General features: G+C 38.0%; 1 protein-coding gene across 1 annotated transcript; it reads right to left on the bottom strand.

Moving 5' to 3' along the window:
* Positions 1–1,884: 1,884 nt before the first annotated feature.
* LOC124265597 (tax1-binding protein 3 homolog) lies at positions 1,885–12,799 on the bottom strand. Its single transcript, XM_046700381.1, has 4 exons — positions 12,621–12,799; positions 10,953–11,105; positions 8,549–8,626; positions 1,885–7,660 (listed from the first exon to the last, which is right to left on the bottom strand). Exons 1-4 carry the CDS (start codon positions 12,660–12,662, stop codon positions 7,442–7,444), a joined length of 492 nt encoding a protein of 163 aa, XP_046556337.1. The 5' UTR covers positions 12,663–12,799; the 3' UTR covers positions 1,885–7,441.
* Positions 12,800–12,864: the final 65 nt, after the last annotated feature.

Genomic DNA, 12,864 nt, shown 5'->3' with positions numbered 1-12,864 from the left:
GTTTTGTGCTATTACAAATTGTTGTGATTATTTCTGCTCACTGACTGTCCTTGTCTAGGTCATATTGGTGATATTTTTGTACAAATGACTTGTAAATTTAATACGCAAAGTGTAAACTGGTTGTGTGCTGTTGCCATGGTTACGGTGTGTCAAAGGTGATAATTTGGTAGCACAGGACAGACTGGCAGAAAGAAGGATGGAGAGAAGGCGAAGCTTGCTTAAAGAAGTGCCTTATTTTCAGACTGGGGTAACCATGGGCACAGCCACCCTAACTAATGGTCACTCTGGATTTTGCCATGCCTAACACCAAACATAATATTCTTGTGGCATAATACGGCATGGTCAACTCTAGAATTGGTCCATACAGTGCTTCTAGCATTACAGGGCAACTGTATAGGGCCCTGTTGTGCTTCTAACATTACAGGGCATGGCTGGTGCTAGAAGCACAACAGGGCATGATTGACAACTGACTTGGTCTCTGTAGTGCTTGTAGCATTACAGGGCATGGCTGACACTAGTGTTAGGCCCTGTTATGCTTTTAGCAATACAGGCCATGATTGACAACTGTCTTGGTCTCTATAGTGCATGTAGCATTACAGGGAATGGCTGATACTAGAGATAGGCCCTATTATGCTTCTAGCATTAGATGGCATGAGTGACACTGGTATTGGGCCCTGTTGTGCTTCTAGCATTACAGGACATGATAGACAACTGTCTTGGGCCCTGTTGTGCTTGTAGCATTACAGGACATGATAGACAACTGTCTTGGGCCCTGTTGTGCTTGTAGCATTACAGGACATGATAGACAACTGTCTTGGGCCCTGTTGTGCTTGTAGCATTACAGGACATGATAGACAACTGTCTTGGGCCCTGTTGTGCTTGTAGCATTACAGGACATGATAGACAACTGTCTTGGGCCATAAAGTGCTTCTAGCATTACAAGGCATTGTTAACACTGGTGTTGGGCCCTATGGCCACCAGCAGAGTAGTCCCTTTGGCATCATTGGGCAAGGCCACCATCAACGTTGGTCCCTATTGCATTGTTGGTCATTAAATGTCTGTGATTCAGGTATAAATGTCTTGTTATTTGTCTTCATCAAACAGTGAATGAACTTTGAAAGGTAATTCCGCTATACCACAGCAAGTCAGCTGAAATTGGGAGATTGCCAAAAATACTGTAGACTTGGAAACCAGTGAATTGGGTCTGATGCTGATACAACCAGGGTATAAGATCAGGGTGAATCTGGACCCTTCATCAGGGAATCTTCAGAGTTCCAGAAACTATGGAGACACCCTTTAGCCTCCAATAAAGTCTCCACATCAGCCTCCAATGTAAGAAATCATATTTGGCAGTACTGATATTGATCGATTGATAGAGATTATCCATCTGTCAGAGTGAGTTTGTTGTTACATGCCACAATCTGTAAATAATCGAGTCTGGAGCAGACAAAAGGGTGATTGACATCATAAGCACTAATCTTTAGAAATGCTCTGACCTGCATCAACCGAGTCAGCGAGCCTAACCCACCAATCCAGTTGGTTGCTTCTTACAAGTAGGAACAGTTGCATGTAACTTGCATCTCCACAGGTCTGTGAGTGAGACGACTTAGTGAACAACCTCTGTCTCGTCGGGATGTAAGGGGCCCACTGATTAGGGCGTTCGCTCGTTGTGCCGGGGACCTGGGTTCGATTCTCCACATGGGCGCAGTGTCTATCCACCTGCATAAACGCTCTGCACTATGCGATTGTCCCTCTAAATATCCGTCTAATTCCTTTTCGAATGTTTATGTCTGTTGTACATGATCCATATTCATTCTTTGTTGTAAATCTTCATTTATGGAGGAAATAAAGAAGTATATATATACACAGTACAGGAAACAAAGGTCTGTGGTCATGTAAACATATTTATTGCTTAAAAGCAGATTTCAGCAGGCTACATAGCAAGACAATACAATAACACTGTCAGCAAGTCACAACACAGGCACTACAATCAAATAGCTAAGAGGCACTTTGTTCTGGGCTCTGACTAGCTAGATATCAATGTACACAAAACATGTGTCAAAAAGAAAATATTATTTCTAATAATAGCACTTTTATCAAGTGTTGACACTCGTACAACATCTGTCATTTATGTTAAGGCCTACCCACAGCACTGCAGATTCACCAGCTACAGTGTTCTTTGCACAGAGGATGTAGACAGCTACAACACATACTGACAATCCTGTTCTGTGATTGGACAAGTACTGCAGTGTATGCATACAGTACTTTAAGATAAGGCCACGATACACAATTATTAGATTTTCATCCAAATGTCTCAATTTTGAGACAGTAATTTTGACTGTTTTTCAATTTACACCACCTGATCAAGCCATCCTTGTAACCAGTTGGATGGATGCGAGTCCTTCACAGTCTGATGTGGTTTTATTGTGTAATTCGTCACAAAAACGTAACGCTACCTTTGTATCTAATATAGACTGACGTGAGATGGGCCGTTTGGTAGGAAGGTGGGTAGGGATGAAAATCTAATAACATGGCCTTTGGAACCATTATTTATCAACAATGGTAGGCTGGAGATAACCATGACATCAACCAACATGATGGAATCCCCGGTGTTTGTAATCATCCACAATGTCATGGAAGGCTTTAAAAAAGATAATGAAAAGATGTAATGTTAACATATTGACCTGTACAACCTGACAGGCTGCTGCTTTTTTACATGTGAACTTGGAGACCGTAAAAATCCTCATTATTAGAGTGATGTGTTTCACCTTTCCACGTGATGGTACTATCAACAGCCTACCCATTGTTCAAAGTAACTGGTCACCAAAAACATTCTTAGAAAATAGACATTTCAATATAGTATAACTACCCAATCTATCTGGGCAATATATTTTCATGTCCACCTAAAGATTTTCAGCTGGTTCTACCAAAACAGATTCCTAAGTTGCAGCCTTAGAGTCGAAGATAACCTGACCTCTCTGACCTACAATGCAGAATGTAAAGTAAGTGAGTGAGTGAGTTGGGTTTTATGCCATTTTTAGCAATATCACGGCAGGGGGCACCAGATCTGGGCTTCATGTAAATGAGAGCTGAAAATACAGTTTGAATGACTTCATCAATACTGTGAGAATGATCATTTAATATCATAGATACTGATAAGTATGAAGTACCATTTACACATCCAGTAACCGACTGTAGGGGACTACAAGCTAGGATGTCAGTATTTAACCTCTTGCAAGCTTGTTTGTATTTTAAAAAACAAATTTAGGATTAAAAAAAACCTTTAAGCTTTTATATTTAGGTTAACTGAAGTGCTTATTGTTCTTGATATTTTCTGCGTTTGTTGGCGTGAAGATGGTCTTGCCATAAAAGAATCGCACAACACAAAAGAGTTTTTGCCATTGTGACCCAAAAGTTTCACTGACAGAAGTATGATGAGACATTCCATCAAACCCACACTGTTCAGAGATCTGAAGTCAGCTTATAGAACTAACTACACAAATCAGCCATTTTGACCAGCCAATCACCATGTTAGTCATATACCATGATATGGGATACTGGGACCTAACAGCTTGTCCAACATGGCAAAAAACCCACATACGGTCTCCGGTATGAGGCCAAAGGCTTATACAATGAGGTATATTTGTAAGATCAAGAAGCACTAGACAATGATGCACATCAATAAATATTGGGAATAATCACAATAATCTCAATCTAAATTACAATATGAACATTCACAAACAAAGCTAGAAAGTAAAAAATAGAGCATAAAGATGTAAACTGAAATAGTTTTACAAAAATCATGGACAACAGAATTGGTGTGGATAATTAACTCCCACCTTCCCTGAATACTGGCCGAACTTCTAAGCCAAGATCTGCAACGCTGGAGCAGCTTCGTCACTTCTCCATTCTTAAAATTCAGGTTGGAGATTTTCACAGTCCAACATTATGGGTTGTAGCATGACAATCATTCCTACACTGTTACTTTTGTCAGTTCATTCAAATATTTGGAATGATATTTATACATAAACATAATGGTCAGCTTTGAAATAAAATTATTCACTCAGACCACTGAAGTAGGAATTCACCTATTCAGACAATTTAGTCATGACTCCTACAGTAATGCAGGGGCAGACCACTTTGACCTTCATCCAAAGGGAGACAACTCTGTGTTATCGTGGCTCCAAGCATGGCACTCAGACTAACAAGCATGTGTGAGATTCAGGTGGAGCTCAACAACCATGAAGTGCAACAATCCTATAGCAAAATATGTAAATATATATTTGAGATATACAGTAATAAATGCTAGTCAATCATTCAGCAAGGAAAATAAACATACTCTTCACTATTGTAACTCATAAATATGTCTTTCTGTGTTCCGAGTATGAAGCAGATGACAAGTTTCCTGACAACTAATTGTGTCTATGACCGTTGTTGATCCGTCATGGCAAGACAGATTAACTACAGTAATACAAAAGTATTGAGTGTTCTTTTACTACTTTTGAGTAGTATATATGACTCAAAGTTTGCTTGAGATATATATCTGTAAGCAAGATGCTGGTGTAGCTGTGTGTCTGTACTTTGGAATGGTACTTACAGACAATCACAGATATTATCTTCAAACTTTAGGAAATAGATATTTTATCTTATTTAGACATTGAATGTGTTGCGTTCAAACTTAGAAGCCTTTGTGGCCATCATGGTTAGTGCAGCTCTACTCAGCAAACTGCCTCTCGCTACAAACTACAACTGTCAGAACACCGCCTGTCTCGTGAGCATTTCTTGCACAAAAGACATGGAGACCAATATTCCTTGTCAACTGAATAATATCTAAGCAAACAATGAGCAGTATAGAAAAGCAATGGATACAACTTCCCTACAAACTATTTCCAATACTGAATATCTGGTTTTAACAGACAACATGTGCCTCTTGGAAAAGTTAAGTAAATTCAAATACTAGAAATCATATCATGCATTTAAATCCCAAAAGGATATTTTTCTATAAACAGAATAATGGTTATAACATCAATGGGAAGAGGCAGGTCATCAGTCACAGACTACAGCCAGTGCTGTCTATCACATTTATATGCCAGCCTTTCATTCATAAACAGTTTGATCAATGCCGTATCTCCCACACTGATGACACATGTGATGACACTAGGGACAAGACAGGGTATAATATCCCCTATATCACACCAGAAGGATTCACTCAAGGTGTAATAAGAAAGCTATATCGGTGAACCTGTAAATTTATCAACATGTTACAGAGTGCCCTGTAACCAATTTTAACTCATTATAACAAAGAAGTCATCAAAGGTACATCAAATCTACATACTGTATCCAGTTTTCGTCATATAAGTATAGATACTGTAAACACTAAACAGGTGTGGGTGAGCGAAGGTTAAACAATGCTATCAACAGTATTTCAGATCTGTCACCCTGTGACAGTTATGTGATAGAAAAAGCCCCAAGTGACCCGTAAATGTGTTCGTAGATGGAACCCAAAACACGGCAGATCAAGAATCCTAGATAATTTGGTAATTAGAACAACAAGGTATTAATTCCAGTCATATACCATGGTGTTAAACTACCGTTCTACCATAATGTTATAGCAGTTATACCATATTGTAACACTGTATTTCCAGTACTGACATCACATGTACAATCAGTTCACCTCAGATTAGCACCATATCCTCCTGGATTCCAGAGTTTTATGTCTGAAAGCAGTTATGACATCGATGACATTGGTTGAGTATTGCCCATAATCACACAGATCATTCATCCTTCCTGGTGAACATTTCACAACATCAGTATCAAAAAAATTATTATTAATTATCATCTCTTCATTTTAAATAGGAATCATTAATCATCCATTTATTTCATCAATTCTATCTTACTGAACTCTGTTACCTGGATACAAAATACTTTAAATAAGCGATAGAAGCCCTATTAATTCTCAATATTATGACAAAAACACATAGTGCCTGTAAATAAATTGATTCACACACATCTAACTAAAGTCTGTAATACATAACTGTGCATAACAGTATTGCTGCAAGGAATGTTTGTACCAAACTACACCAGGATATTACTGGGCAATGATTAGCAAGTTAAAACTAGAAAATTCTACATTCCACAGATCTATTGAAATCCATTTGACTAAATTTCTAATATTTAGACCGTAAAACCTGTCAAATAGGAAGACATGACATATTATGAATATTGACAAGGCTATCACATTGTGGTGAGCATAAAATTGGTATAGAAGTAAAATATACAAAAACATCAAACAAATCTTTCATATGTGATGTGTAGATTACACCAGTTCATTTAAGTGTCAACAAGGTTTCACAAAGTCACCCTAGGGTAGGGTAATAGAGAAAATATGCACAATTTGAATTATTCTATATCCCCATAAATGATATCCCAAAGTAGGTTTCCATGACCAATACCACATACTGCTACACCATGTACTACCTCCCCAACAACTATTCACAAGCACATGGTAGTATTGTTAACAAGAACACCCAAAATTAGGTTATCTAATGAACTCCTGTAAGAGCTGAAAAACTTTCACGGACCCATATAATCCCCAAACAAACTTGTTTTAAAACAAAGTGGACAGGATAAATTAAAATATGCTTCAATATTTAAACATGATATGTTGATGAAATCCTGATATGGAGCCCACACTGTGGATCGGATATAGTCCATACATAGTGAACCTTAACATCCTTAACACAATCCCTAATTCTCAGCTACTGATGCACAAACTCTACAGAGAAGGTAAGAGTGAATGTATGAGTTTGGTTTTACGCCGCTTTTAGCAATATTCCAGCAATATCACGGCGGGGGACACCAGAAATGGGCTTCACACATTGTGCCCATGTTGGGAATCAAACCTGGGTCTTCAGCATGACAAGCGAATGCCTAAACCACTAGGCTACCCCACCACCCCCAGAGAAGGTAAGATACCAAACAAGCACTTTGTATCACTTGTGCAGATGGCTTGTGTTAGATACAATAATTTATTGGGAAAAAAAGAAAATATTAAGCATGTAGAATTTGATGCATCAGGAAAATAGTATCCACCATGACATTCAGTGTTCGGCCTTCCAGACCAATACTATTAAATGGTAACATTATAGAAGAATGGATCCCACTAATAAACATGTAAACCATACCATGCTAAACAGAAAGGAAATAGCAGTGTTATATGCATACACTGATGCAAACAGTGGAAGGAAACATATTTATCATATTTGCCCGTCATAAAAGGGCCAAAGTAATTAAGAGAAACTTATGTTTCATGGTTTTATGTTATGGACATGTTAGAGAGTGAAAAGACTGGTGACAAAAGTAATTTAAGACAATAGTATGGACTTGCCATCTTGGATGGTTTCATGAAGTTTGATTACCTCCCCTGTTACCATGGCTACAACTAGTACTGATACTGTGGTTGTCCTTGGAACTGTGGCTGCTGCTGCTGTTGTTGTTGCTGTTGTTGTTGATAGGCATGGAACTGAGGTTGTACATGTCCAGGGGACTTCTGCAGAGGTGGGACTCCTTTACGGTACACAAGCATTTTGAGGAAGGCTTTTTTGCGAATACACTCCACGGCTTCCTTGTGTGTGACGACCGTGAAATCCTTGCCATTTACCTACATAAGACAATAATGGACACTAGGGTAATTATCAAATGCAAAAGAAAAACACATACATTTGATAAACTAAGCATCTGTTCACTTGAACGATATATATTAACCAATTAGACAACTCACCTGTATAAGTTATTACGTAACTGTAGTCAACAAGAAGCAAAGATCTACTCGTATACTCTCACCTGCAGAAATGAAGATCCACTATGATGCTTTAATCTACTATCGTACAGTTAAACACATGTGGTTATTTACTCACCTGTACAACTGAAGATCAAATATTACTCATTCACCTGTACAACTGAAGATCTACTGTTATACACTCACCAGTACTAACTGTTATACACCACTGTAAACTGAAGATCTACTGTTATACACTCACCTGTACAACTGAAGATCTACTGTTATACACTCACCTGTACAACTGAAGATCTACTGTTATACACTCACCTGTACAACTGAAGATCCACTGTTATGCACTCACCTGTGCAACTGAAGATCTACTGTTATACACTCACCTGCACAACTGAAGATCTACTGTTATACACTCACCTATACAACTGGAGATACACTGTTTTACACTCACCTGTACAACTGAAGATCTACTGTTATATACACTCACCTGTATTAACTGAAGATCTTCTGTTATACAACTGAAGATCTACTGTTATACACTCACCTGTATAATAACTGAAGATCTTCTGTTGTACACTCACCTGTGCAACTGAAGATCTACTGTTATACACTCCCCAGTACAACTGAAGATCAAATAGTATTCACTTACCTGTACAACTGAAGATCTACTGTTATACACTCACCTGTAGTGTACAACTGAAGATCTACTGTTATACACTCACCTGCATAACCTAAGAATTACTGTTATACACTCACCTGTAAAAGTTTATCATGGAGCTGTAGCCCACATCGGGAAGCTGGACTACTGTCATGGATATACGTCACATACACGCCCTGAAACAACACATAGTTTTACGCTCACAAACACAGGTATATATGGTAGACAACAAAAGGTGTTCAGCATGTGTTCTGCATGTACAGTGACTAGCAGGGCTGGTACCACCACATACATTAACTCTTTCAACACCAGTCAACCAGAGGCATTTACTGCCATGACACCGAGTTCCCAGAGACCCTGAGGTCATAGATGAAGCCTATGTTTATGAAGGAAATTATAAGCTTGTAAAACGTTATTGCTACTACATCCCATACACCATTTAAAAGATCTAATCCTACTGTTGATAAATATGAAGTTTATTTTTATAATATTATTCAAATAATACAACTACAACTTAAATAAATGTTTTTTTGAATGAAAATGCAAGCTTACATTTATAACGCCCAGATAAAACCAATTTAAAGAAGCAAAAACTATGGCGCATTTTTTCCATTTGTGACATGTGATAACATGCCCGCCTTTCTTTTTTATATTTTCATTTTTACGTCATCAGAAAATTATTATAAAAAGATTTCTTAAATAATATGTATGGTCGCCTATTTCCGAGATATCTGTGGCTTTCTCTCCGTAACATGACATAACAACGGAAAATACCTCCGCTTTCGAGAGCTTCGTGATGCATAACATGCGAGGCTTAATCGTTTGATGTCGGGCATCGCTCGAAAGCTCTGAACATCAACAATATCACTGTACCCTTGCCAAGAGTATTTTCTACAGTTGTAAGAAGCGATTTTATTGGATAAAGATTGGTTTCTAATGACGCTTTTCCCCACAGTCTGCTATAAGGGTCGTGGATTGGTCAAAATCAGACACGGACCTAAGGCAGCCAATCATATTACGGCAATGGATACCGGCCCCTCGTAAATGAAAACCTTCAGATTTAGACAAAAGTTTTGGGTAAAATAATGCTATTCTGAACATATTAAGCAAGAAATCGCTACCTTGTACGTAAATTATGGAACTTATTGGATGTGATCGTATGCTAGGTTATGACCTGTGACAAAATGCTTCATGTATATATTTTCGTGATTAAACATCGTGTCCGAAATTTTGAAGATTGAGGCGGGCGAGAGCCGAGATGTCACTACGGATGCAGTGACTTGACTTGCATTACATGATCGCACAAAAAGATGGAAATAGTAATTTTATATGTACGCTTGACAACTTTTATGAATGCTGTTGTTGATTTTATTCATTAGTTTATTCAATTTATTTAATGAATTCCTGGAAACATCGTTATTTTGCTCTTTCACAATGTTATTGTAGACCCGCCAGTCAAGCATGTGTCCGAGAATCGCTGTTTTTCAATAACATTGCGGTAAAAATAGTTTATAACTTTTAATTCTGCTGATAATATATGATAAATTGAAATTTAATAAGTGTTTTCAGACATTGTGAAATGTGATAGATTTAATATATGAATCATAAGTCAGGTAGGTTCCTAAAATTATGTCTCATTTTGACGTGGACTACTGCCTGGCAGCTTAATCGCCTCCTCGTGTCTGGGGACTCATATTTGTGGTATCAGCTTAAGCTTCCTTGTGTTTGAAAAGGGTTTATGTTCATAAGACAACAAAATAACTTCAGTATTGTTTTTAGTGTTTAACATGTGTTCTGAAATATATTGATTTCTCAGAACTACCTTGGGTAACACTCAATTTATTACAGTATCTCAGAACTACCTTGGGTAACACTCAATTTATTACAGTATCTCAGAACTACCTTGGGTAACACTCAATTTATTACAGTATCTCAGAACTAACTTGGGTAACACTCAATTTATTACAGTATCTCAGAACTACCTTGGGTAGACACTCAAACACTTTATTAGAGTATCTCAGAACTGCACCTTGGGTAACACTCGATTTATTACAGTATCTCAGAACTACCTTGGGTAACACTCAATTTATTACAGTATCTCAGAACTAACTCTTGGGTAACACTCACTTTATTACAGTATCTCAGAACTACCTTGGGTAACACTCACTTTATTACAGTATCTCAGAACTAACTTGGGTAACACTCAATTTATTACAGTATCTCAGAACTACCTTGGGTAACACTCAATTTATTAGAGTTTCTCAGAGATACCTTGGGTAACACTCAATTTATCAGGTTATCTCGGACATCACTAAGTGTGTGACTAAGTAACACTCACTTTATCAGGGTATCCCTGAGGACTCTGATGGTAACACTCACTTTATCAGGGTATCCCTGAGGACTCTGATGGTAACACTCACTTTATCAGGGTATCCCTGAGGACTCTGATGGTAACACTCACTTTATCAGGGTATCCCTGAGGACTCTGATGGTAACACTCACTTTATCAGGGTATCCCTGAGGACTCTGATGGTGGTCCTGGTCGATACCACCTCCAATGCGGAAGCCACAACGAAACCTGGGTTTGCCATCTGAGTCTAAGACAGAATTGCCCTGCTGATCAAGCTCAGCTTCCTTTTCCAACACAATGGGGATCTGGTAAGCAAAATATAAAACAATTGATAATAAATATATCTCTGCAAAAAAATGTGATCAGTGTATGAAAGCTAAAAATATTGTGCCCAAACGGGCATAGCATTCAAAGATAGAACTAAGTTATTTTGTTAACTCAAACAACTTACTGGAATAAAATTTTCTAACTTCTTTTCTTTCCATGGGTAACTCAAGGATACTGCCACATGGAACAGTAGTTCATTTATATCAAGGCCTATCAGCTTCATGTGGTGAGGAAAGAATAAAACCAGGCCATGCAAATGACTAAGGTCCTCAATGAATTAAGATTTCAGACTTGAAACAAATGATCACTTATAGTGCAGATCACAGATTAAGCACTGACTTATGACTGATCATATATGAGAATTCAACCCCATAAGCAGATACTGGCATGACTAAGCTGGACAAATATGTACAGTACCAGATCACCCAGATAATAACCAAAGAGAAAAAGGCTCAGAAGATCACCTGAATTATGAAAAAATTATGGTGGCTACATTCAAAATCTTATCTGAATTCTGTACACAACACCCTGGTACTGGGTTAATTGATACAAACTTTCAAGTTTATCTGATTGTAGTATGAAGGATGTCATATATGAAATAACACTGGAAAACAGTCCTACATAAAGTCCAAATGTTGTAGTTACATAAATAATCCAAATATTCCAGAACCAATTATTCAACATACCACATACCTCTGCATGTGGGATTCAATACGGTCACCACATGACACTTTCAATGTGACAGCTGTTGTCATGCTTAAAGTATGTTTAGAATTCACTGTGCAACTGAGGGGACACAATAGCAAGTATCATTCATTCAAGTCAGCATCATAGGTGTTGCAAAATATACAAGTGCAATGCACCAAGACCTGCTTTTGCTGATTGGCGAACACACAATCTTGATAAATTCCTATCTTGATTGATTTTGGGACTGAATACAACCTTTTCTAGAGTAAGCTACTGTGTAGGTATTATAATGCCTTATAACTCACTTGATCTATCGATATGATTAGAAATTTCCCCTGAAAACCACAAACTATTTCAGGGTAGACTTGAATTCAAACGGGAAGGTTTTTTTTAATATTGTTAAATGGACAACTAAACATCCATGCAATAAATGCTTTATATCAACGCCCAGTCAAGTGAGTGTCAAAGTGTGCCTTCAAAACGTTACTGTTGCATCCCTATCAATACCAGACTGTCATTGTGTCCACCTGATCAACATTTTTGTCACTTGTAATAATTATGGGTAACGTGGGATGCCGCTGACACAAAACAACACACGCAGTTGAAATGACATTGAAGAATGACAACTGACAATGGCATTTATATTTTTTTTAGCGTTGTAGCCACACCCACATCATTGATATTATTTCTGCTGTGCACATATAAGAAAATCGTATCGGTCCGTTGCATTTCTAAATGTTTGGAGGAAATGCTGACATATTTTGATTTTGACAACTGATCGTGCCGGTTGCTATAACCTCACTTACACTCAGGCACTCGAGGGGATCGCCTGCTGTGTGGCCGGCCATCTTGGTATTTTCACCGGAAGAGGAAGAGAGTCAGAGAAAAATAAGGTCTTACTCTAACAGATTGTATTTGTAAAACAAAATATTTCCGAATCCTTAATTTTGCGACTTCTATTAGGTGCATCAAGTTTCATTAACAGATGCCCCGAAACAACAATAGCGTGACAGGTGCTTGTTTTCACGAGTTCACTAAAAAGTCTGTCTT

Source organism: Haliotis rubra, unplaced genomic scaffold (genome assembly GCF_003918875.1).
Source record: "Haliotis rubra isolate DU_JTF1 unplaced genomic scaffold, ASM391887v1 Scf986, whole genome shotgun sequence".
Taxonomy (NCBI): domain Eukaryota; kingdom Metazoa; phylum Mollusca; class Gastropoda; order Lepetellida; family Haliotidae; genus Haliotis; species Haliotis rubra.
Note: the sequence above shows the minus strand (reverse complement) of the source record. Positions and strands in the feature narration are given on the sequence as shown.

Coding starts and splice junctions, on each gene's coding strand:
- LOC124265597 (XM_046700381.1), bottom strand. CDS start 12,662: ATGGCCGGCCACACAGCAGGCGATCCCCTCGAGTGCCTGAGT. Junction 8,627..10,952: donor CTCAGGGATACCCTGATAAA/GTGAGTGTTACC, acceptor GTGTTGTTTCAG/GGCGTGTATGTGACGTATAT. Junction 7,661..8,548: donor TCCATGATAAACTTTTACAG/GTGAGTGTATAA, acceptor TGTCTTATGTAG/GTAAATGGCAAGGATTTCAC.